This window comes from Cotesia typhae, unplaced genomic scaffold, assembly GCF_013202065.1.
Source record: "Cotesia typhae breed Kobodo isofemale line unplaced genomic scaffold, CoteBio_Ctyphae contig_5, whole genome shotgun sequence".
Lineage (NCBI taxonomy): Eukaryota > Metazoa > Arthropoda > Insecta > Hymenoptera > Braconidae > Cotesia > Cotesia typhae.
This window is the reverse complement of record NW_027423757.1, coordinates 9,929,976-9,956,282: the sequence shown is the minus strand read 5'-3', so window position 1 is coordinate 9,956,282 and position 26,307 is coordinate 9,929,976. Positions and strand designations below refer to the sequence as shown.

General features: G+C 31.7%; 1 protein-coding gene and 1 long non-coding RNA gene across 11 annotated transcripts in view; one reads left to right on the top strand and one right to left on the bottom strand.

The window, feature by feature from the left end:
- Positions 1-24,247, bottom strand: part of Atpalpha (sodium/potassium-transporting ATPase subunit alpha) — a 36,562-nt gene extending 12,315 nt beyond the window's left edge. For 2 of the 6 annotated variants that reach the window (XM_074249346.1, XM_074249347.1), the window contains exons 1-5: positions 23,891-24,247; positions 4,485-4,565; positions 2,907-3,029; positions 512-2,237; positions 134-370 (exon numbers count right to left, since the gene is read on the bottom strand). In XM_074249346.1, the coding sequence (XP_074105447.1) occupies positions 134-370; positions 512-2,237; positions 2,907-3,029; positions 4,485-4,565; positions 23,891-23,920 (2,197 nt within the window). In that variant the 5' untranslated portion in view covers positions 23,921-24,247. Of the gene's footprint in view, positions 1-133; positions 371-511; positions 2,238-2,906; positions 3,030-4,484; positions 4,566-10,933; positions 11,239-12,150; positions 12,299-23,890 lie in introns of those variants that run through there. The other 4 variants (XM_074249348.1, XM_074249349.1, XM_074249351.1 and 1 more) reach the window with 4 other exon arrangements.
- LOC141531512 (uncharacterized) lies at positions 3,359-25,800 on the top strand. Of its 5 annotated transcripts, XR_012479936.1 has the most exons (5): positions 3,359-3,803; positions 24,617-24,712; positions 25,250-25,363; positions 25,420-25,541; positions 25,662-25,800. It is a non-coding gene; the product is annotated as an uncharacterized LOC141531512 (long non-coding RNA). The 5 variants fall into 5 exon arrangements; XR_012479935.1 differs by having other exon boundaries at positions 25,250-25,541; XR_012479937.1 differs by having other exon boundaries at positions 25,250-25,545.
- The last annotated feature ends 507 nt before the right edge of the window (positions 25,801-26,307 follow it).

Genomic DNA, 26,307 nt, shown 5'->3' with positions numbered 1-26,307 from the left:
AAAGGTCTTGATGAGTGTAACATCGGGATGAGCTTATATCTTTAAAAATGTCAATATTTTATAAGATAAAAGGTCATTTTTTAATTATGCCACAAAATTTTGCTTATTCTCTTAATAATATAGATTAATTTACCAGTTACAGCGACAATAGCTCCCATACGCTGACAACCCTCAACGATAATAAGTTTCTGCTGGGGTGAAGTACGAGCGAACACAATTTCGGTGTGATACCTGAGAATCTCATCCAGCTGATCGGAGTCAAGGTCTCTGAGCTCACCACCGTGAACGACTGCAGCCTTAGCTTCTCGTGGATTAACTTCCGATACGGGAATATTCAAGCGCTGAGCAATGTCTTCGATAGTCTCGTTACCTAGAGATCAATTGGGAGCGACAAGAAAAAAAAAAGCATGTAGTAATAGCATACATAGAAGAATAACGAGGGCAGTTGTTATTAATTCAAGTGAGTAAGATATAAAAAAAAAAAAAATAAAATAAAATAAAATAGGAGTACCTTCAGAAATGATACCGACAGACTTAGCGATGGCTTTGGCAGTGATCGGATGGTCACCAGTGACCATGATAACTTTGATACCAGCGGATCGACACTTGGCGACGGCGTCAGGTACAGCAGCTCGTGGGGGATCAATCATGGACATGAGTCCTACGAAACGTAGGTTTTCGGTTGGGAAGTTGGGATCGTCAGAGTTAAATTTGAAGCCGACAGGGTATTTGTCGGACGGGAGAACGTAGTCGCAGAATCCGAGAACACGCTCGCCAAGACCGCCGAGTTCGAGATACGCGTTATTAAATGCCTCTTTCATTTCCTCATCGAGTACTTTTTCTTTGCCACCAATGAAAATAGTGGAACAACGGTCAAGAATTCGCTCGGGCGCACCCTTCATTACTAATAAATAACGCGGGTCATTAGGATCTTCGGACTCGTGAATAGAAACCTGATATTTGTTAGTCGAATTAAAGGGTACTTCACATACTTTTTTATTTCTTTTACGGATACCCATAACGTCCCCGAGTGCAAGCTCCATGCACTTAAGCAAAGCCGCTTCAGAGGCATCACCGTTAACTTCGCGCTGGAGGATGGGCTCACCCTCCTGACCGGGTTTAAATTCAGCTCGATTGCAAAGGGTGGCGATCTTGGCGAGAGCCTTAAATCCAGGACTCGTACGATCGTACTGCACGCCAGATTGGTTTTCTGTCGTGTCGGCTTCGATGATCTGATTGTCGAACCACATGTGGGCGACAGTCATTCGGTTTTGGGTCAAGGTTCCGGTCTTGTCAGAGCAAATAGTCGACGTTGATCCAAGTGTCTCTACGGCCTCGAGATTCTTTACTAGACAATTTTTGGAGGCCATTCTCTTAGCAGTCAGTGTAAGACATACGGTAACAGTGGCCAGCAGACCTTCAGGTACGTTTGCTACAATAATACCAATTAGGAAAATCACAGCGTCAAGCCAGTGGTATCCCAGGATAAAGGCAATAACGAAGAAGGTTACACCCAGGAATACAGCCACGCCGGTAATCAAGTGGATGAAGTGGTGGATTTCTTTGGCGATTGGTGTCTCGCCGGTGTCGAGCCCAGACGCGAGACCAGCGATTCTTCCCATCACGGTGTTGTCTCCGCAGCAAATAACTACACCCTTGGCGGTACCCTCGACTGCGTTCGTCGAGAAAAATGCGAGGTTCTTTGTTTCAAGCGGGTTTTCGTTGGTGAACTCCGGTGACCTCGATTGCGGCTCCGACTCACCAGTCAGCGAACTGTTGTCTACCTTGAAGCCTCGTGACTCGATTACTCTGATGTCAGCGGGGATACGGTCACCGAATTTGACTTCGACAACGTCACCAAGCACGAGGTCCTCTGCCCTCAGGGTCAGTTTTTCACCTTCTCGAAGGACAGTCGCGAATTGCGGCACCATGTTTTTGAACGACTCCATTATTTTGCTCGACTTGCTCTCCTGGTAGTACGAGAATATACCCGTCACTATTACCACAGCTGCGAGCACGATACCAAGGTAAAGATTGTCGTCATTCGGGTCCTCGCTCGTCGACGCCTGGATCCCGTACGCGACAAAACAGAGGAACGCTCCAATCCATAACAGCAGGGCAAATCCACCGAACAAATTTTTACAAAATTTAACCCATTCTGGAGTCGTTTTCGGAGGCGTCAATGCGTTTGGGCCGTCCCTCAAGAGATTCTCTTTTGCTTTCGCATGACTGAGTCCCTGGAATTAGAATAGTGGTGAGTGTTGTTGAAATTTTGGTTAAATTTATTATTTTTAATAAGTTTAGTAATTAATTACAAGTGGGGTCCACCCTATTTTTGGCCATATCCAAGTGAAAAATTTTTTACGGCTCATTTATGATAAAAAATGTTGTAAAAAATAAAAAACAAAAAAATTTTGATAGCTTTTTTGCCTTTAAAAGTTGAAAAAAATTTTGACTCTCATGTTTTTGGATAAAATTTCAATTTTATCTTTTTTTGATGTTATTGATATATTTATTTTCGAAAAATACATTAAACAAAACGAACAATTAAAGAAAAAAAAGTTAAATATCACAATTTTCTAAAAAATTTATAAATTTTTTCAAATAAAAAATACATCAATAAAATCAAATAGAAATTTTGTTCAAAAAAATGAAAATTAAAATGCCTGACTCCACTTGTAAATAATTACCACATATTTTTATAATTTTAACAAATTGTTACTTTTTTGTATTATTTTAATCCACTAAAATTTTTAACAATTATAAAAATTAATCAGCGGATTAAAATACATAAAATAAACTCTACTTTATCCACTGACATGAAAATTACACAAAAAGGTAACACCGCGTCTAGACTACCATTGTTTTTTTTAATTATCATTAAAAAAAAAAAAAAAAAATCTTACATTTTCTGGATGAGTCTGAAATCTCTGGTAAAGCTCTTCAATTGTGATTTTATGAAAATCAATATCCAACTCCTGTTTCAAATCATCTAAATCTCCCTTCTTCTTTGGGGCCTTTCGCCGCGACTGTAGAAAATTTAAAATAATAAAATTAGTAAATAATAAAACTAATAATAAAAATAGAAATAATAAAATGAGCGACAAGCATTAATTAAGAGATGTCAGTAGTAAAAAATTCCTCTTAATAATTAATATAAATTGGCTGCTTTCTCTGGAGACTGAGGCCGAGCCACTGCCATCACCATCAATAACCAGCATGCTTGCAGTTAGCGCGACACAAATTAATAAGTCGTTATCCTTATTAACCTTTTAATTAAAAAGTCTACAGTATGTTTATTCAATACTGGATATATCTTCGCTACACCCTCAGTCTTCTTCCAGATCTCACGATCAGCTCAACGTTTTTTAGTTTGTTATTTTAATATTTTAAAATATTATAAAAGCCCGTTCTTTAGCAAAAATATTTTTACGGGCAGTAATTTTGTTTTTTAAAAGAATTATTGTTAGTGTTAAGTATATATTTAATCATGCATACCAATCAAGGGAAGTATTACTCTGTAATTTTAATTAAAAGCTCAAGAATTAATTTGCAGAAGAAGAATATATTTTATGTTAGTTAGAAAAAGAAGAATTAGTTTTAAAGCTCACGAAAAATTAATTTTTATTATTTTATTCGCTTAAGATATATTGTTATTTATAAAATTACCAAGTTATCAGAGTGTTAAGTGTGGAAGAACTATCCAACGATAATATATAAAAACTCAACAATAGCTGGAAGATGCGAAAGAACGAAGCGGATTATCAAGAGGATAATAGAAGAAAAACCCCTGAGAAATAATAGTAAGTGTGTATAAGTATATAATAAAATAAGTGAGTGAGTGAGCGAGCAAGTAAGTTGTATTTTAAGCAAAGGTGTTTGTTAGTATTATACGCTATATCTCATCGAGCATGATAGGTCGAGCGTAAGTTTATCTGCAGAAAGGGCAGACAGAGTATGCTGGTTTATTCATCCCTTACGTTATTTACATCGTTATTAAATACCACCTGAGAAAGCTCAAAGGATAAAAAGTAAAGTAATTTGCAGACAGCTTCAAGGATTTCAAAAAAATTAATAAAAAAAATTCAGTTTCTTCATAAATAAATTCAGATATGAATCTCATTAGAGGATCAAATAGAGCCGGTTAAAGGTTGGAGGTCATCAGAAGTAAAGCTTGGAGTTTAGTTTGAGAGAAAAGTTTTTATAGTGTTATTTAAAGCAACCCATATTAATTGACGTATTTCCATTATTTTGAAATGTCATAAAGTGAGTTTTTTTTTTTTATAGAGTAGAAGTAAAGTTGTAAATAAAATATAGAATAATTTTAGAAATGGTTTCCTCTTTCGCCAGTTATGAGAAGAGTATTGATTTAGTGTCGCAAAACCGACTTGTTATTTTATTATTATACTTTTTATTCCATTCAATTCAATAGAATTGTTTTTTTTTTTTTTTTTTTTCCATGTGTGTATTCTGTGTGTGTGTACCTTGTACATTCCATCAGCAGTTTTGTTGTCGTCGCGAACGTTCGGTAACGTGGCGACTCTATATGAATCTGTACGGCCATGCTGTAAAAAATAAAGTTTAAGAAATGAGTGATGGTATGAATAACTTAAAAAATAAATAAATAAAAGGTTTTTTTTTAAATAAAAATAAATTTGACCAGGGCTGAATGAATGAGTAAACAAATAAACTGGTGGATTAATGATCAATGACCACTCTTGATACATAATGAATGATTATGTGATTAAAAGGAATAAAAAGTGATGCGCTTGACCATCGCCGCTCCTAAAATAGTGTTTTATAGTTTCAAGTGCGGCCTTGTGTACCATTGGATAACCAGGTACTTCCGTTTAGTTACATTAGACGGTTTTAAAAGGCGTCGACGTGTCAGATAATATCTCATGAATGCTCATATGCTCAATATGAGTTTTTTAATTTTATTGTCAATCCACGGTGTTATTTTTTAATAGGGAATTTTGAAGAAATTATTACGTAATTTTTCAATCCCGGCAGACTAGGATTTAATTAATTTAAAGCCAAATTTCAGCCAAGTGGTTATGGTCAATTTAAGTCAGACGTAAAGCCCGTCTCTCAAGTAGTTGCAATACTCTATTAGTCATACGGAAACAATTTTCTGGAGATTCTCGCATTATATCGGGCGGTATATATGTCACGTGTAATAAAACATTTAATGACTCATCACCACGAGCTATTGTGTGGGAAGAATTAGAGTTATTATATATTGTCATAAAAGAGTGGTTAATAATTCGAATGCGAGGTTAGATCAATGACTGTAATGCGCATGGTTATTTATGTGATATCAATTTGCTTAAATTTATAAATTTATGTCTTTTAGGGTTGTTAAGAAATCTCGGGGTTTTTTGATACAATTTTTATCCAAGGAAATAAAGTAGTTATAAATTTTTATAAGACTTTTTTAAACTGTCGAGAAAATTATTTTGATTTGGAAGAAAAAATTTTTAAGTAAAAAATTTATTTCAATAATTTTCTGTGTATTTAATCAAGCAAAAAGTTACTGAAAAATTTTTTGCTCGATTAAAAATAGAAATTCTTTTAAATTTTTAAATAAATCAGATAGAAAAATTTCTAAATTTAAAAAATTATTGTAAAAAAATTTTTTTGTCTTTAATCATGCAAAAAATTTATTGAAAAATTTTCTACTTGTTTAAAAATAAACAAACTTCAAAATAATTTTTTTACTCTAAAATTTTTAAAATCAAATTAATTTTTTCCCAACAAAATTATCTAATTAAAAAAAAATAAAATCCCCAGTAATTTCCATTAAAGCCGACCCTACGGTAAATAAAAATTACCCTGAAAATTAAATTTTCATTAGTCTAAAATTCTGATTGGAGCTCCGTAACAACGTGAACGGTCACCATATTGCCTCTCCTCTTGATAATATAATATCCACCCTCATGATTATCATTATAACAAGTGACAACATAATGACAATGACTGTTTTTATTTTAGATTAATAAAATGACATAAGCCCGAATAAGAGAATCAAAAATAGAACAAAAGAATTTTGAATAGACACACGGTGTGTAGTTGGGTCGATGTTGAACCGACGCATGTGCAATGAATGCGACACCCCTGACCCAAGCAAGCGCCCCCGCGGTTCTTGGGCACATTCACGGATCAATACTCAACCAGGCCAGCAAAGTTGGACGAGCAAGTACCGTTGGAGGCGCTGTATGCCCCGGTGGTTGTCATGTGATACGCTTACTGTACCTTCTTTATTCTTGTTATTTTTTTTATCACCCCTAACGCCAGACTGTCGTCGCATCTCTAACCCTATGGCGCCACATTTCCCCCGTTGTATACATAGACACATAAATATATATATATATATATATATATATATATATATATATATATATATATATATATATATATATATATATATATATATATCACACTGTATGATATAAGTAATATGTAGTATGTACACCGTTTACATCAAGAACATTATGTACAAAGGCCTGGCTGGTATAGTCCCATTTGCGGACGTTGTTCTCGTTTTGTGACCCTTATACGCCAGCTTTATCAACTTCTAAATATTACCTACCTATGTTTAATGATTAGCGTAATTATTGTATGAACAACAGTATTACGTAATATATCTTCCCAGTTATTTTAATAGTATTTATTACGAGATTAATAAAAATAGTCAATTTACCGTACGATTATTTTTATTTAATAAAACGGATTGAATTTATTCAATGATAAGCTTTTTAGTTTGTAAACATCTACTGAAGGATAAAATGCAATTAACCGTCTAGATAATACAGTTAAATCGATTGACGGAAGTATTGTACCAAGGCGGAAAGCAACTACCGTTTATTACCTCGTTGCACGCAAAAGGTCACCCCCTCTTGGTAATTTAAAAAAAATATATATTTATATTTTTTATTAATTACAAATTAGATTTTAAAAAAGAACTCTAGAGACCTTTAAAAAAGAAAAAGAAGAAGAAGAAGAAGAAGAAGAAGAAGAAGAAAAAAAATTAGAAAATATTGAATATTAAATTAGCGAGTGATTGATAATTATTTTAGTGAAGTGGATACATAAGTACTTTTTGTTATTTGATGACATTGATAAATTGATTGAAGATACTATAGACTGTTTTATCTACATCGTGTGACGTGTAGTGTAGACCACTCGTCACATGCGTCACGCGTCATTATATTATATACCGTTTCTCGGTTGAGAGTATTATAGCGATCTCTCGGGGGTACCCTGGCTTCTGCTTCGGCCTATTGGAATACCGGGCGAATGTATAATGGCCAATGTTTAATGTCCAGAGCAATGAAATGTAATGTAATGGTAACGTGGACAGTAGTAGTAGTAATGGTGGATATGTAACACGTATTAGCAACATAAGGAAGCTCTGTAGAGATCTGTGTGTGTACCAAAGCCGTTGAGACACACCAGCAGGCTCATCTACGGCGTTGTGTACACACATGAGCATATAAACGTCTATCAGGACGTTTTACGAATTGGGTCAAGAGGGAGATTGGTCGTTTAATGCCAAACAGTATAACATGCTCATGAATATACTAGACACTAAAACATTCAAAGCCGGCATTGGAATACTGACATTGTGGCTCGCGAGTCAATTTTTTAATTAACATTAATCTTAATACGTAATAAAAATGATTTTATGATTTGATACTAGTTTTTCTTCGCCAGAAACTGCTTGAGTTTTAAATTTATTTTTATTAAGTTTTCTTTCCGCAGATGATAAGCTTCTCAAGGATTTTAACAACTTAGTTACGTAAAGATTAACTTCATTAGCAAACATAGATTGTTTTTATGATAATGATAACCCAGAGCATTTCTTCAAGAACTTTTGATCAAAAAAATCATTTCTTCTTTCAATTTTAGGATAAAAAAAATTTTTTTAGCGCTGGAATAAATATTTAGAACGGTCAATATTTGATTTTTTTGATGAAATTTGGAAAAACGTATAACAATTGCATTGTTTAGTTAGCTATGGTTAAAAAGTTTAATCAACGCTGTTGACACTAGCGCGAATATTGGAATAATAAAATAAATGAAAAAGTTGATACATAATGTATTCTTGAAGTAACACGGATAGTGGTGAGTAAAAAATGGTGGGTGATATGAGAATATCACGTAACCGGATCAACTGTTCGATGCATATCAATGAGACATGTATTTTAATTCCAGATGATAATCATAGCGCATATGAATCAGTTTACAGTAGAGTCAAATGTATTTTATTTCTAATTGTTGTTTAACAATTATTGTTCGGAAGAAAAAACGTAACATATAAATTATCGTTATTAAATGCTATTTCCTGTCAATTGCACTACAATCTCCCGGAAGCTCGGTTGTGGGCGAACTATCCGGATTTAACTGGTTCGAAAAAATCTACCAACAAACACTTGAAGGTGTTTATTATCCGGGTAATAATAATAATAATAATAGTGTGAGACACAATAAAATAATTAATTTTGTAGTATGTGGTTCGTTCAGTTCGATTCAATCCGACTTATGTCGGTTGGTGAATCGAAAAAATCCTGTGGGCCAATGACCGGTGTTAACACACGGGATTAGGTGACACAAAAGTGTCGTCTCAATCGAAGACCTACAAATGCCTAAGCAGAAGTCTTTGAAAGTAATAATTAAAGCTGTAAAAGATTTACCTCAATTGTACTTTAGTGGTTATTTTTATAAGCGTGATATTAATTATTTATTTTATTCCGTCAATGGATGAGTATATAGCTTCTTTGAGGTAAAAGAAGAAACTTTACTTGTAAGTGTGTGGGTAATATATGTACCTATATATGTAATTACTTTAGATAACGCGAATCGATTAACTGAGTTATTATGTGATATGCCGAGCACATTAAAGTAAATTGTGTGTGTTCGTATCTGCAATTATGCAATTGCTAGTAGGTTTTAGCAATTAAATATTCTTCCTGAAGCAATAGAGGGCCTTACTGACAGTACTTTTCCAGAAGTTGCGTGCCAAAAATATTGGTTAGGGTTTTTTTAAGGCTTAAAAGAAGAACTAAGGTGGATAAATTTTTTATAAGAAGAATATGAATCACGTTTCAGAGAGATTTAACGGTAATATGTCGATAAAAACACGTGATATTTGAAGAAATCAAAATGCAAAGATGAATTATAAATAGGTTACGATCAATAGACGCCCAGAAGGCGGACTTGCTCCGGGCGCCATCTAGTCTGCGACCCTTTATACCTGTCTTCCCTGTACTGTTACTAACCCCTCGGTTATAATAAAATATCTTTCCTCGGGTTTGGTATTAATAGACGTCGAGTTGTAGTTTTTTTTATGTACTTTTTTATATTTCCTAACTTTTTAAATTTAATAACAGAGATTAAAAAGGAAAAAATATAACCGGGTAAATACTTTAAAGAAAGATTAAAAAAATGATAAATTTTATAAAAAAAAAAAAAAAAAAAAAAAAAAAAAAAAAAAAGTGAAGTACAGAATAAGTAATGAGAATTTTTACTGGAGCAATAAAGACGTCACGGGTGATAAAAGTGGATGTCAACATCAGTTTACGACGGCAATAAAAATGAAATTAGCGAATTATAATATTTTGTCGAATAAATGAACCAAGGAAAGAGAATTGAGATGAATATTGAGGCGGAAGCTAACTTTTAGAGGCGTGGTGAGATTTCAATGAATGGAAAACGTCGGATACCAACCAAGTAAAGGGACTTTAAAAGGAACGACCTTATCAATTGACGTGTCCGGCCTTGACGCAACGTCACGGAACGCATGGCTAGCCGGATAGGAATATAGCGATTGATGAGACTACTCTAATATGCATCTGCATTTTCTCTCTCTCTTCTTCCTCACAATCTCCCGGCTAAATTCATCAGATTGAGATTAACAAAAAGAAGACATTTTTTCACTTAAGATCAATAAATTACACTGTCAGCGATTGCATTACAAGATAGATATCAAGGCACTCGAGACTGCTGATTCAAAGGTCCTCGTAAAAATGAAAATGTTTTTTTTTTACGTGAAAATTTGATCGAAAATTCGAATTGAGAAGTATCAAAAGGATTAATTATGAAGAAATTGCGTTAAAAGATGAGATCCCTGATTTTCTGCACGAGGTTGCACTTGTCTTGCGCAGAAAGGTGCTCGTTTTCGTCCAGACCTAGGAGAAATTTTCGATACCAGCTGACCAACGAATAAAGGCCATGATTAAATATATACCTCTATATTCTGTATTCTGTACTCTGTATTTTATATTAATGTATTTGTTACACAGATAAAACTGTCTGGAAAAATTTTTTCTAGTATTGTTTTATTTGTTCAGCTTAAAAATAATCGATTAATCGTATTTTTCTACAACTGACCTACTTCAAAACATTTTGTACTAATAATAGTCTAATCAGCGCAAAAATAGCTAATAAAAAATTAGTATATCAATCTATAAATTGATCTACTGGAAAATGACGTAACAGAATATTATCCCACGGCACTTTTTGCCGCACTGCAGTAATTACATTGCACTTGTTACCACTCGAATTTAAATTGTTTTATTAAATATTAACAATGTAATTCTATTAAAAAAAAACTAAAACATTTATCTGTTAATTCATTTTCCTAACAATAGTTTGAGCAACTATTCTAGTTTCTAGACTCTAAACAAGCATCATTATTAACTGTTATAAGTTAAAAGTTTTGTAAACGTTAACTAATTAATTAGTCAATGAACCGAGTGCGATAACATCTACAAGCGTTCGTGATAAACTAATTAAATTTTATAATAAAATAAAAACATATACTCTAAAACTTTTAACTTAATAATAATAATAACTATTATATGAAAAATGTACTCGAGTACGATTAAATAAATGAAAAAAATTTATTTTGTGTCAGAGATTTTTTGATTACCATTTTGTAATTAACGACGAGTCAACAACAGTCAAGAAGTTGAGTAACAAAGGGTCTTCTTCTTTTGTTAAGTCTAACTAGATTAATTATTAAGTGAAGCTACTCGTCGTTTGGTCAACCGTTTGGTAGCACCCAACTTCAATACTTTTTAATCAGTAGTAAATGTTAATAATTAATTATTTATTACAAACAATATTTGTTAAATTAATTCTAGTTAGTCACTCACGCCCGTTTCTTCACACTCTTACTCTCTCGCTCATAAAATCTCGCTACTCGTTAGCTCTCTTCTTGCACAGACAACCGGAAGTCGCCGTACGGATCGAGCACTGACGTATTGTACGTAGATCACTGTGAAACACTCTATAAGTTATACAATGTAATCCCCGGTAGGGTTTTAGAAATTTTTTTTTTTTTCAATTTTTCATTTTTTTCGTGAAGAAATACGAAAGAGCACGAGCAAGTGTGAGAAGAATACAACCAAGTAGATATCTTGTAATATGTTATATAATATAAATATATAAAAAATAATATAATGACCGACGTAGATACAAGAGCTTTTTCTACTGGTTTCGCGTTTTTCTCTCTTGCTCCCACCCTCTCGTTTCAACCCTCGATCGAAGCTCCTCTTTAGCGGCGGTTCCACAGACACCGTCCACTCCCTCTCGCCCGAGGTGCCCCACCACCCCCGCCAACCCACCCTTCCTTTGCTGACCCGTTCTTTCTCTTCGTCTCTTTCCGACTTCCTTATTTAGCTAAATTTCTTCCTTTTTTTTATTTAGATTTTTAATTTTACATTCTCTAGACGTTTTAAAACTCTACCGATTCAATTAATTCACACCTTTGCACTGACAAAAACCGAGATGAAGAGATAGAACTGGTTAGATAACAAAAAAAACACCCTTATTGCTCCAAAAAAAAAAAAAAAAAAAAAAAAAAAAAAATTCAACTCGAATTATTTCCTTCAAGTTATTATTTTATTACTACTCTAAAGCACTCTTGTCTTCACTCTCACGCTAAAAATGAAAACGTTAAAAGTAGTGACTAAAGAAGAAAGATCGAACTTATTTCTTCCTGGTGAGGAAGAAAGTAAAGACTATTTCTTCCCGGATTTCGATAAAACTTTCGGTTTATTTTTTTAAATAAATTTTTTTTTTTTTTAATATTAACGCTCTTTCTTTCTCTCTTTCTCAAAAACGAAACGTTCAGTGGTCACAAACCTTGTCACCCATGGCTGCGGCGTGCGGCGATAGTTTCGATGTGAATAGAAGCGTTTAACGTCGCGGCTTCGGGTGGACCAGAGACTGACTGACGGTTTAACGCAACGGCCTCATCGAACCGTACCGGCATCATCGACCCGTCTCAACTTATTCCCCCACCACTTGGTAATCACGGTTTTACCCGTACCGACTACGACCGTCAGCAATTGTTGATGCGCGCGCTACTGTCCCTTTATTCCGCTGGTACACCGCACCCCCGATACGATTTTCAGCCGGTTGACAGGGAATAGAACCAAACTCCGCTTAGATTCTATCTATATCTATATCTATATACATTTATATAGATATCGTATACATAATGTGTATTTATAAAACTTTATACGCACAACTATCAGCTGAAAGTATAATAGTGTGTAGAATGTAGAATAGATAGAAGTAAGCTTGAAATTGTCCACGGAAAAATAACGCCGAGAACTGAGTAAGGGGAAGCATCGTTATTTCTTCCCCTATTATTTCTTCCTGACGGTGAGACAAGGCGCTGGTGTCGCGCAAGCTCTTCTCGTGTGTAGTCGGGTCGGGTCGAGCCGACTGGAATACGAATCGAGTAGAACAGAAGAAAAGAGAACCAGAACTAAACCGAAGAGACACCACTTTACTTCATAGGTGATGATTGAGAGCTACTGCATTGAGACCCTATCTGTACTACTGAGCTACTGACAATTTGGCTTATCCAACTCCCCTAAAAATCAAATTAGACTTTAATTTTACGAAAAATAGTCCCTTTGCACTTAAACGGAATTTTTTTTTTCTCGTCATTAATTTATTTTATAATTTTTATCTTAAAAGTGATAATGTTTAGTTTATTAACGATTATGTCGTCCAATGCCAAATAGAAAAGAAAAAATATCCATAAGAATTTTTTACATTATTGTGAAGTTTAAACTACATACATTTAAAGTGTTTTACATAAAAATATTTTAAGGAAAGATAATATTGAATTTATATAATATTATAAATGAAGATAAAAATTGAATTTATGAAGAATTTGAAGACTAACAAAAAAAATAAAAGAATTTAAGTTTGGGATCAAACATCAAGATTAAAAAAATTTAATCAAACATCTTGTTTTTAATTATTTCCTAATTTTTATCTTCAAAGTGATAATATTTATTTTAAAAATATTAATTAACATGTTATTATAATTACTGACAAGCTAATAGCCGATAAAATAAAATCTTTTTATTGGTAAAAGTTTTATTAATAATTTTTTTTGATAGAGCCATTTATTCAGAGTGTTACAGTTTAATTACACTGTACGGCAGTAAATAGTTGGGGAAATTTAACTAACGGCATAAATTGAAAATCAAAAGTTCAATAAAATAATTCTATTCCATTAGCAGATGGTTTATAATCTCGAATGAAAAATTTTATAATAGGAATAACAATATATTAAAATAAATTCAATTGATTTATTGTAATAATCTCGGAAAAATATTTTAATTACTTATTTCAGAGAAGAAATTTTTAGATTAATGAAACAGTAATGATATTGTTGGAATAGTAAGTCTAAATGGAAGAAATGAAAGTTCATGATTCCAACTTGGAATTGCATACAATGAATAAAATTAGTTTCAGACATGAAAGCTGTAACTTTGAATTTAGAGTGAGATTAGAATGTAACAACGACATGAAACATTTAAATTAAAAATGTATATAGATGTTTTTTATGGGAAATTGGTAGGTAAATATAATAACGGAATGTTTATAAAATATTAAACATGCATGGCGTTTTGTTTCTGTAATTCAAACATGTTTTTTTTTTTGTGCAAAGTGTGGTTTGCAGGAAACAAAAGAACAGAGCGGTGTAATAATAGTAAAAAGCACGAGCAATTATTTATTGTCGGGAGCATTTAAAATATTTTAGTCACAACAATAGAGTTATTGATTGAAGGGAAAGAATGCTTTTATACACTTGATTTCAATTGATGAAAATAAAAAAAGTGGAATGGTTATAAAGAATGGGGAAACAAAGGAGTTAAATGTCGGTCAGATATAATCATTTGGGAGCCTTAGGGTTTTTTACGACATTGATCTAATCTACGAGTGATCAGCCGCCCGGTGGAAGCATATTTTCCTCTATATCTGCTCTATGTAAGAGAAAAACACCGGAAGTATTTTATAAATACCGTCTAGGGTCCGCTGTCGAAAGTCTTTAGATTATTTCCCCGAGACTGAGATAAGGGCTCATTGAAATAAAGATAAATGTAAATGAGTACAATTGCTCCGAGTTATTTCATTTTATAATTTTTTATTTCAAGATTAATTATCGAATTTAATTTCAATCTAACGAGGTGAAGGTATTTTATCTTATTTTTTTTTATCTAAATTGTGGATATCTCGGAAATAAAATAAAAAAATTGACGGTTAGTTTTTTATACGGCTCTTTCATCCCTACAGATCATTAATAAACGTTAATGTGAACCAATTCGCACAAGATTTATCTCTCATTAGCACTCTGGACTTGTAGACCTATCCTTGAAGAAAATGTAGGATCATTTTTTTTTTTTTTTTTTTTCATTTTCATCATTTCGGCTTATTGTTAATTTTATGCTACAAAATAGATAATTTATGAACATTTTTTTTTTAAATTAATACTACGTAAAAAATATTAATTTTTAATTTATAAAAAATATCTTTTAATTTTTCAATAAGAAAAAAAAAAAAAAAAAAAAAAAGGAAAATTACTTTGAAATTTAACTAATGAAGGCCAGTTGATTAATCCGTGATTCAATTTATTCCGAGACTCAATTAATTTAAACATTTCAAAATTAATAATCAAGTAAAATAAAATTTCAGTCGGTCCTAATGAATGTAATTTTATCCTTTTGTATTTTAATTTAATTAGTTCTAAAAATAAAAATACTCAAGAATTTTAAATATAATATTTGTAAACATCTATTTTGAGTTCAGAGTAACAAAATTGATAATTTTGAGTTTAAATTAAAATTCTCTAAAGAATAAACTAAAAATTTTAATAAATAATTTTTTCTTTTAATTAAAGGTAATTTTATGAGCTATTACATGAATTTTAAAAAATTAGCTATCTCTTTTTAATCAAAAGTTATGCATCAATAACGTCACCGAAAACGTGATTTTCAGTATTTTGAAACTTTTAAATGGCCGCTATCTCTAAAATAATTGATCGATTTTACTCATCTTCAAATTTGTTTAAGGTAATTACCCAAAGAATATGTGTACCAAGTTTCATCTAAATCCGTTGAGAATTGTAGACGCTATCGTGTCCACAAGCCAAGTTATATTATATATCGACGGTCTAATTAGCAATTGCTCTAACTCTTTATTTTTTAGAGAGTAATTTTTTAACATTTTAGTGCAATAGTCCAATTATAAATTACTTGAATGATCCAAACCAAAATACTATACCTCTATTAGAAATTAAAATAATGAAATTATTTTTTAAAGTGATAATAAATTTTGAACTAATTGTTTTTTCGTAAAAATGAAAGATTTTTTAAAATGGAGTTAGACAAAATCCTGTGTAAATTCCGACACAAGGGCCAATGCAATAAATAGATTTTTACGAAATCTACCTAAAAACTATAACAACTCAATCCGTAAAAAAAGTAAAATTACGAATTTCAAAAATAATAAAAATAATATAAGAAGACATAAAATAACTAAAAGTTCCTGAAAGTTGATATATGCACGATGAAATATGAGTATCTCATTACTCATTAGTTAAATAGATAATTTGACGGTCTTGGCTATAAAGTTGTATCTGTAAATTGTCGAGTTTAAGCCCAAGTACAATAATAAGTAAAGCTATGGACATTGGAGTTATAAGTGTAGCAGGAATAATTTGATAGTACGATGTACGCTGGTTCAAGTATTACGCAATGGTGCCGGTATGACGGCCTTGCACCAATCTCCATCGCGCGCATCGTTCGAACTCGCCCAATATGCAATATACAAGCTTCAAGCTCTTTTGCACTGCTCACATACTTGGGCTCATCATAATATATAGTTATTATTATATATAGATAGAGATATTGATAGACATAGGTATATAGTATCAAAAATCAGTGTGTACATAATAACGCGTTGTCTATTACTATGCACGAAGTACGGCACATCGTTTTACAAGTCCTCCAGCAGTGCTCTCAACTATCTGTCTCTGTGCATCGCACACTGTACAATATACTTCTCCTGTGTTCTCTGATGTTTGTCCCTCACCGCCGACCTACACGTATATGCACGTGCATAGCAAATATACCCGCTGCACATACTTATATCTACGTCAATGTCCATATATATCTATAAAATGCCAGCCTGCATAGAGATTCGTCCACGCGAATCTACTTGACGTTTATGACTATTAAATAAAGTGCAGTTGGAAGGTCTTGATTTTCAATGTCATTTTTACTTCTATTCTAATCTTCCACCAGATATTATGTATATTCTTCAGACATTTCTTCCACTCGTCATTTATTTTATCTCCGGATCTATTAATATTAACTTTTATTAATATTTATGTTTTTTTACTGTATTTAATATCTGTTAAAAGTTAATCTTTACATGATAAATATATCTAGTAGTTATATTTATCGCTGTTTAGAAGATTTATCGTACGTACGCGGTTGATTTTAAGTGAGATGTAGGACGTCGTTATCTTTTGTATTTATTGTTGGTGTAGAATTCACCAAATTTTGTGATAACAAAAAAAAATTTTTTTTCTTCTATTCAAAAGAATTTTTGCATTTAAAAATTATTTTTTTTTTTAATATTTCTTCAATTTTTATGTTTGAAAATTATTCAAAAATTTTATAATTCTTGAAGTGTCCTTTTAATTTATTGAAGTAAAATTTTCGAGTTATTTTATTTTGTTTATTAATTTAAAACTTTCCAAGTTTATTTCTTTACGGGTAAAAGTATTATAGATAATATACAATGAATAATGACTGTAAAAGTGTTGAAATAAAAAACTGGATTTTACTAAATATTAATCCGATAAAGAATGTCAATGATAATTATAAAATATAAATTATAATAAATAATGAATGTAAAAAAAAAAAAAAAAAATTGTAAGAATGCCAACAGAGACAGGATAATAATAATTGCCCAGACTGATGTTCGTAAAATTAATGTAAGCCAAAATATATTCGATGTACGACTGGATAAAAATCTATTTTGATCAGCGTGCATAGAGTTAAAAATAATAAAGTCATACATGTATATTTATAGGTATATAGAATTAGAGAATGACGTAGTTTGGCGGAGATTTAAAAATTCCCCACTTTAATTTTCCTAATTACGTATTAACGCTTAACCTAAATAAAACGTTAAATGAAATAAAACTCTGGTGGACAAATGCATTGATATTGGAGCAGCGCGGCATAATAAATACTTTGTACTTAATTATGAGAAATACGTGAAATTAAAAGTAAAAAAATAATAATAATTATAAAATAAAAAACAGTGGGTAAACGTCGCTCGACCATGAATGAAATAACAATGATAAGAGTACACGTCTATACATGTGTATATTCCGAAAGATATATTGCTAAGACCTCTCATAGACATTCGAGTATAATTCACACACCCTCATCTCACTAGTTTCATCCGGTTTTGTGCGTTCATTCATGACTTAAGTACCAGATTGATCCGGAAAAACACGGGCGTCCCGCAGTCTCGGTGTACTAGTTTCTGTTGTCTTCTATATATCTTTTACTTTGGGCTTTAAAGATATTATATATATATATATATATATATATATATATATATATATATATATATATATATATATATATATATATATATTTATTTATTTATTTATTATTGTTATCATTATGATTATTGTATAGACACAAATAGAGATAGCGATGCGTTTTGAGAACAGGACACTGAACATTTACTTTTTCCTCTCTCGCTCACATCAATTTTTATTCTTATTTATTTATCTGTATTGGATAAAAGCACACTACACGCTGAGAGTGCTGGAGCGTATGGTAGTCTAGTGAAAAATCGATGATTCTTAGCAAACAGAGTGCTGGTTTGTAATAAGAAATGTCTGGACTTGGCCGGATTGTGCTGGTCCATTTCCACTTGTCGTAAAGACCGACCCTAACATGTCTCGCTGTAGTTATATCTTTTTGCTCTGGATTTAACTGGATCCACAAAAGCCCAATTCTTCCCTTTTATTATCAACATAATAGAAATTTTCCATCTTATAATTTATTTTATTTTTTTTTTATCCCTAGGGTTAAAATTATAAATTAAACTGATTAAAAAAAAACTCGTGAAATTTCAATAAAAAAAACTTCCAAAAATTCTTAATAATAATAATAATAATAATAATTATTATTATTATTATTATTTTAAATGTTAAATATTAATTGTGTATTGGAAGAAGAATAAATGCAAAATGAATAATGTCTATAGAAAAATTACTAGACGACTTAGACTAATTTACATACAACAACGATGAGTTTATACTGAATGTGTTTTGAGAATGCGAACGCGTGGTGACCGTGACTGTATGTGCGTCGGAGGAAGAAGCACATTACGGTCAATCTACGTAAGCACACGGCTCTCCGCAACTCCTATCCGTCACGACGTGATCTCGACAATGCCGTATAGTAATATAACTATAACAACTGAGAAGAGAAGTACTTTGGGCATGACTCATACGGAAATTTAACTTCTTTCCTCTCAAATCCAGAGTCTAAGTGTCATCTGAGATGACAAAAAAGCTTAAACTGTGAGAACAAGAATCACAATTGTGACTTATGTATGTCACAATAAAGCTTTTTTGGTTCTACCCCTTCTTCTGTTTCTCATTCTCTATATATTAATATATTTTTTCTCCCTGTAGCCGAGAATAATCTTTTTAATATAATCCAAAGTATTTATAATAAAATATATAAATATAAATAGTGAAAAATGATGTCGCGTTTCCGTGTTGAGTACAATAGCGGCGTATGAAACCTATTCATCTGGAGTGTACAAGCACATAAAAAATTTGTACGTAGCAATAAACTTATACCAGTGAATAGGAGTAAAGGCGAGTTATCCAGTTGTAAAGTTGATAGTGTGTTGTACATGTTGTATATATATTTATATGTTATAAGATATTAAATTCAATGAAAAACCGGCGCTTGCACACCAGATTGGGTCACATTCTACTTATTGATGTTAACTCGGTTACATGCAAAAAAGATTTATCCGAGATTCAATTAAACTCAGAGAAGGAAAAATTCAAGCAGCTCCAGTTAAATAAAACTTAAACAGTAAACCATACTGATATCTCGAGTTTTTAGCTGGGAAGTTAATAGCAGAAGTGCAAGGTCACGCGAAGACTTCGCCAGTCACGCGAGTACACTTTTTATCTCTTTTTATCTTACACAATCCAGGTGCAAATGAGTCCGAATTACTCGCTATCAGAAAAGTGTTATCATTATCATTATTAGCTTTAATTTGTATTGAATAATCAAACCGATTTGTACTCGCGTAAATTCACAATAAAAATTTCAATCTCTTCCTTTTCCGTACAGTTGTCGTTTTAATTAAGATTTTTTGTCCGAATGACAAAAAAAAAACGTGTAATAGAAAAATGAAATGAAATCAATCACACAAAATTGCAGTATTTTAATCGATCAGTAAATTTTCTTTCTCTTCTCCTGTTTTTTAGTTTTTTTTTTTTTTTTATCTCTGCCTTTCCCCACTTTGGTTCGTTTATCGAATAGCCTCTCGACGTAACTCTCCACTGGTGGTCCAATCTCCATCCATAAAATCCTATCACTTCTATTCTCATTTTATTGCATTACAACCCCTTCATTATTTTTTAGTGGGTAGAAAATAAAAATATCGTAATTTTTATTATCTTCATCGGTCAAGTACGCTTCTCATGCTATTTCGTCTACGAAATTTAAACATAGATCTTTTTTTCTTCGGTTAAATTTTAATTAATACTCCAATAAAATAGTTAACACTTGACGAGTACGCTGCAAATTAAATTAATACCAGGCAGTTAATTTTAAAATTTATCGGAGCTGATGAAAAAAATTTCCATCCAAAAGTTGTCCAGTTAAATATACAAAAATATGTATTGTTAAATAGAGCAAAATGAAAAATAAAATTGGTTGAATCGCTAAAGTTTGACAATTTGTCCGTAGCAGCGTGGCAATCGCAAAAAGATTCGCGGTAGAGAGAGAGAGAGAAAAGAAGGGGTTCTATCGATCGCGCCGCACTGCGGGGCTTTATCCCTTCTCCAGCCGCCGTGACTTGGTTCCCCTATAGTATACCCTACCGGAGGAAGCTTTTCCTCCCACTTTTTATGCTCTTTCGATTACTGAAGATTCTCAACCCTTTCCTCTTATCTGTACACCCGGCAGGCTCACTACTATCCATTTCTGGGATTGATTGTCCTGCTGCATCCTTTCCAACTAATCAACCCGTCATTTCCAGTAGACGAACTTCATTCTTCGGTTTTATCTTGGAAATTATCTTCACAATGAATACTATTGAATTTTTTTTTAATATAAACAACAATTTTATTAAATTCCGGGCTAAGTGATAAATTATTTTGTGACAAATTTATTTATATCGGTTATTCGTGTAATACTAATAAAGATAAATTCAAGTTTAACTCTGCGTAAGAATAATTTAAAATATTAAATTCGTTTTGTTTATTTTAACCAGATTTTATGAAATAAGTGGTTTAATCACGTCAGTATTTACTCCCAGAGTCTTTACTTGTCAACTCTGTTGAGAATTATCAAAGTATCTCATTATAACCTCGAGTAAATAAAATAAAAACAAAAAAAGTACAATAAATATTTACAATGTCTCTGTTATTGTTATTATACTTATTCTATTGTTTCTACAAATAAGATATTAAACTCCGATGTAATAAATATTATAGTGAAATATTTCATACCGAAGTTTCAGCAAAAAACATGAGTTGTTTGGTCTGAATAAAAAAGAAAAACCGAGCAAACATTTATTTCAGACTGTCTAATATTTTCATCAACCTTTATAAACTTATATAGCATTTCAAGAGTAGGTTTATCGTGTCAAATCGATTTATTTTGGCGCCAGATGGTTTCTTAACCCGGATTTGGTAAATAGGATACGTTTTAGCAGTATCAGTTTGCACGAATGGGCATACTTGTAATTTGCATTTTTAACATAAAATAAGTTTATCAAATGATGACCTTGCTTGTATGTGTATAGAAGCGTATAACAAACTTTTGCCTAATAAAAAGTTTTATTGTATTATATAAAGATATTTATAATTCTTATCTCGTGATATTGACATGTTTAACTTGACTTTTATTATTGCAAGTCTATAGAAAAAAAAAAAAAAAAGGGGGCGGGGGATACACCAGCAACTATCACCTGAGATGTACTGTGGTACTGAGATGGGATTGAGTACATGTACACAGAGAAGACTGAAATATGAGAGACCAGTCTCTTGGGCATGCTTGTACTAGCTTTAATGGTATCATTTCAATCGATTGTGGTTTCTCCATGAAATGAAGAGAGATTGTATGGCTTCATGCTACTAAATCTCACCGCAAAAGTAAAAATCCCTTCACTGATTAATCAGTAATGCTATCTAATAATTATTTACTGATTAATTTAATTCTAGTGTTACGTCCAATTATTGACTAAAATAAATTGCCCAGATAAATAACAGAAGCTAAGTAAACAAAATTAAAAAAATTAAAAAAAAAAGTTTATCACATCCTACACCCACGTAAGATCTCAATACAAATTGGTGAGATTTTTAACGATTAGTTCTAGGGCAGTTTCTTTCCCAACAACGTCTTGTTCTTCATTTCCCCTTGTACGCGTGGGATGATTCTTCATTCGTCCATCTCCATTTGTTTCGTTTATTTTTCAAGGAAGTTTATCATTAAATACAACAGTCTCCCAATAAAATTTACGAAAAAATCAAGTACATTTAATATCATACATTCTCTGTACTTGTTACGCTTTTGGAGTTGAAGTATTAAAAATTAATCTAAAAAAAAATAATAAATAATGGAGTTTAAAATTTAAAATTGTCAGATAAAGATTTTAATATAAATATATGGGCATAAATATGATGTACGAATAAAATTTTTGTGATATATGCAGACAAAGTAGTAACGTCGGCCCCCTGACACACATTGACTCGTTAAAATAACGACATAATGGCTAATTTAGTGATAATAAGCGCGAACTGTATCGTTCAAATTAACGTCGAAGGTGAGACGTACTGAGAGAACAGAAGTACATCTGACAGTACAGATTACATAGCATGAGTGCAAGTACAACTTGATAATTTTAATATCACACTATCGTGATAGAGCACATACGCTCTTTACTAATACTGACACAAATGTTTTCACAACTTTGACAACTGATTTTGTATTTGACATCAGAGCCGCCATCTTACGTGTGAGCTGCACAGCTCATTCTGTTATCAGACCCGTACCATTAGAACCATCAGGCCCTTTCTCGTTTTCTTCATTATTATTGTTATTAATTTCATAAGATAATATGTAACAAGCTCGTCAGCTACTTCCTCAACGAGATGTGACTCAACGAAAAAAAAAAGTAATCATGTAAAATAATTAGATGACTAAAAATATGAGTCAATCCAATTTAATTACAGCGGAACTTTTAATGCCAATTAATATCGATTGGATATAAATAATTTCGGGCGTTGAGAACTCTCAGAGCAGCTTATCAGTTATCACTGATAGGAAATTAAAATTTTACTGAGATTTCCATGTGCTAATCATTCCACGTGGCCTGTCACTTTGACATTTCCTTAATGAAATAAATATTAGTTTTGACTACGGTTTTTTTTTTAAATTTTTCTTATCTTAATAGCTTAGTCATTAAATAGAAAAACACTTAATAGATGTGAAAGCCGTAAGAATTTAAAAATAATTTATCTGTACTCCAAATTATATACACATGGTGAGTTTTTCTAAATTTCTTGAATAAAATTTGATATTTTAACCACAGAAAAGATAGGTTTTACATTTATTACATCTTAGAGACCTTGAAGAACAAGTTTTAAACGTATCATAGATTGGACTATCAGAGTATTAGTAAGAATATGAGAAATCGATCTTTCAGATATAAATAAACTGGCAAGTGTATCGTTGGATCGATCAAACAAGTCAAACTACTTCTTCCTCTATTATCTTTGTTTTTCATTTGACCTATATTTATTTATCTGTGTATTATACTCACTTCTTCACTGACGTCAAAATTATATAATGATATTGCAATAAATATAGAAATAAACCAACAAATTTATTGACCATAATACTGAGAAGTTTAGTTCAGGGCGTGGTTATGGATTGTCATGTCATCCAAAAACAAAATCTAACAATTGCTCAACATCATCAGTATTTTATATATTTTTAAATCTCAACTATTTATACTCCGGCAGGTTTCACAACTTCCTCATGTTTACTGATAAATAAAATACCGTACACCATAGTGCCCAGATATCAAATCAAACAGGATGAGTAAATTCCAACGCTGTAAACATACAATAATCTTCACTCCATTATTCTCCATACATTTATTATTTCTTCCCTACATACATAATATTTTTAACCGTTGAATCTGTATCCAGCCCTTGGTCATTATTAATAGAAGAAATAATTATAATTAAATGAATAAATACTTTAAATTTGAGTAACCATTAACTCACCTCACTAGCGAGACCTCCTTTGCCCGCCATGTTGACAACAATAATGGCCGCCGGCCGTGATTACCTGTGTTACGCCCGTATGTATCACACGTCAAGGACTTGCCGAAAAAAAATATATATGTATATATTATTTACGTTTTTTAAGCTCGAGTTTATGTACACAGTCACAGTAACTTCACTGATTCAATTATCTCACGCAAACATTACTGTAAAAATAAACTAGATTTCATTAACTAGGTGGATTTTGAAGTTCATAGTCAGGTGGTTCATGCAGAAATAAAAAACTATGAATAAAAATAACACACAAAATTTAAGACACAAAGACGTTACACGCGATACGCACGCTACGTTCTCTTACACACGAATGAGAGTATGACGTCATTTATAGACAAGCATCCACACACTGTACAATTCATATTAAAACTAACTATTGGCTGACGCACTTACACACTTTTAAAACTAACGTACTTTCACGCAAGAGTTATCATACGTACCTTTGTCTCGCTCGCCACACGCTTTCTTCTATATATTGGCTCCTTCTTTATAGAAAATTATTCCCTCTCTTTTATTTATTCACAGCTGTTTCACCTTTCATTTCATTATTTTTTTTTTTTTTTCCTTTTCTTCTTATTATTACTAAATTTTATTTTACGACTGCATCCTCGAATTTTATCAAACTGTAAATGTAATTTATGAAATTTTATTTATTTTTTTTTTTTTTTACAGGTTCATTAATTCAAACAGGACCTAAAAAAATAGTTTTGATCTTTTGGAGAGCTTAAGATTATTTATTTTTAAAGAAATTTATGCACCGTAAAAATTGTAAGTAAAAAAAAAATTAATTAAAAAGTTTCACAAATGTGAAAATTAATAAAAATTATAAGTGAAAATTTTTAGAAGCATTTTTTTATTGTAATTAATTGGCTAAAAAAATTTTTAAGATTGACAGCTGACCGCTAACCAGTATTATTTTGTTTAAAAAAAAATTTGAATTTCTGAAATTTACATTTATTTATGCAATAAATAAAAAGTTTGATTTTAATTGATAATTCATGAATTATTTTACTACTATGTAAAATTTATTATCACTTTTTATCAATATTTCTCAATGAGAATGACAAATGTTTGTTAAAAATGAATCACCCGGTTGATACTAAATTATAAAATCAATACCATAAAATAATAATATTTTAATAAATTAAAATTATCCAAACGAAATATTATTTAATACATAATAAAAAATATATTAATTAGTAAAACTCTTGAAACGTTGACACGAAGAGTGTAATTCCTCGCAAGATAGTCAATTAAAATGATGACTGTGCAAGTAACGTATATAAGTATATATATTTGTTGAAGGTATTGTGGATGTCGTACATATATGCCTGTTAATATACACACGGGTGCGGTTCATCGTGGAATTCCAGAGTCGTGATTAAACAAAGGCCAACGGCTCATCGAGCCATCTCGAAAGTACTGCATATTACTTAACATCTATATTGTTTTAATATTTTTTTTTTTATTCTCAGGTTTATATTAAATACGTGCCATCAAGTAGAGGATAAATTCATTACCAGCCATTGTTCGTATCAATTGTCCTGGCATTAATTCCGCTAAATAATCCACAGTGTTCTCGTACAAATATTATTATGCAAGTAATTCAAATGAAATATGAAATATCATATTTATGATTGTGAAATAAATTGAAATTATTTTATTATCAATTTTAAATTATATACATTTAATGATTAATCTATTTGTAATTTTTCAGGTACAAATACATGCATGAATTTCATGTATGTAGAAGTTGGAGTAGTTAATAGGAAAATTGAAAACTTTTCTCATTAGGTGCTTCATGAATTCGTTAGAGGAATGAAGTAACGAAAAATATTTTAATAAAATGTTCTCTCACAAAAAAAGGAACATACGAATTTTTCTATTTAATTTAACAGTTACTTACCTGGGAAAAAAAAATATTATTTAAATCATCAAAATGATTGTTACGACGAAAAGTTTATTTATTCGTGTACATGAACATAAATTTGTCTGAGTCAGCGGTTAATTCTTGGTCCCTCTAGATTTTTCATGCATGTTATTTTACATGCACTTGTGTTGGTAGATATTTGAGTATGTATATAAAATAGAGTAAGACAAAGCGAGAAAGAGAGATATGAAATGAGGAAAAGAGAGAAAACTAGGCATCCCGATCGATTCAGAGATGTGGGTCAGGCATACGCCCGAACCCCTCCAGGATTTGCTGGCATCCCGTTCTCTAGTTTTCCTCTTGCTCTTGCTCTTACTCTGGCTTACCCCTTACACTATTCACACAAATAACATTATAATCCACGTAGAAGAGAACTACTATTCGTTCCTTGAAGTTCCTCGATAATTACCAGATATTCCTGCCAATTTAATTT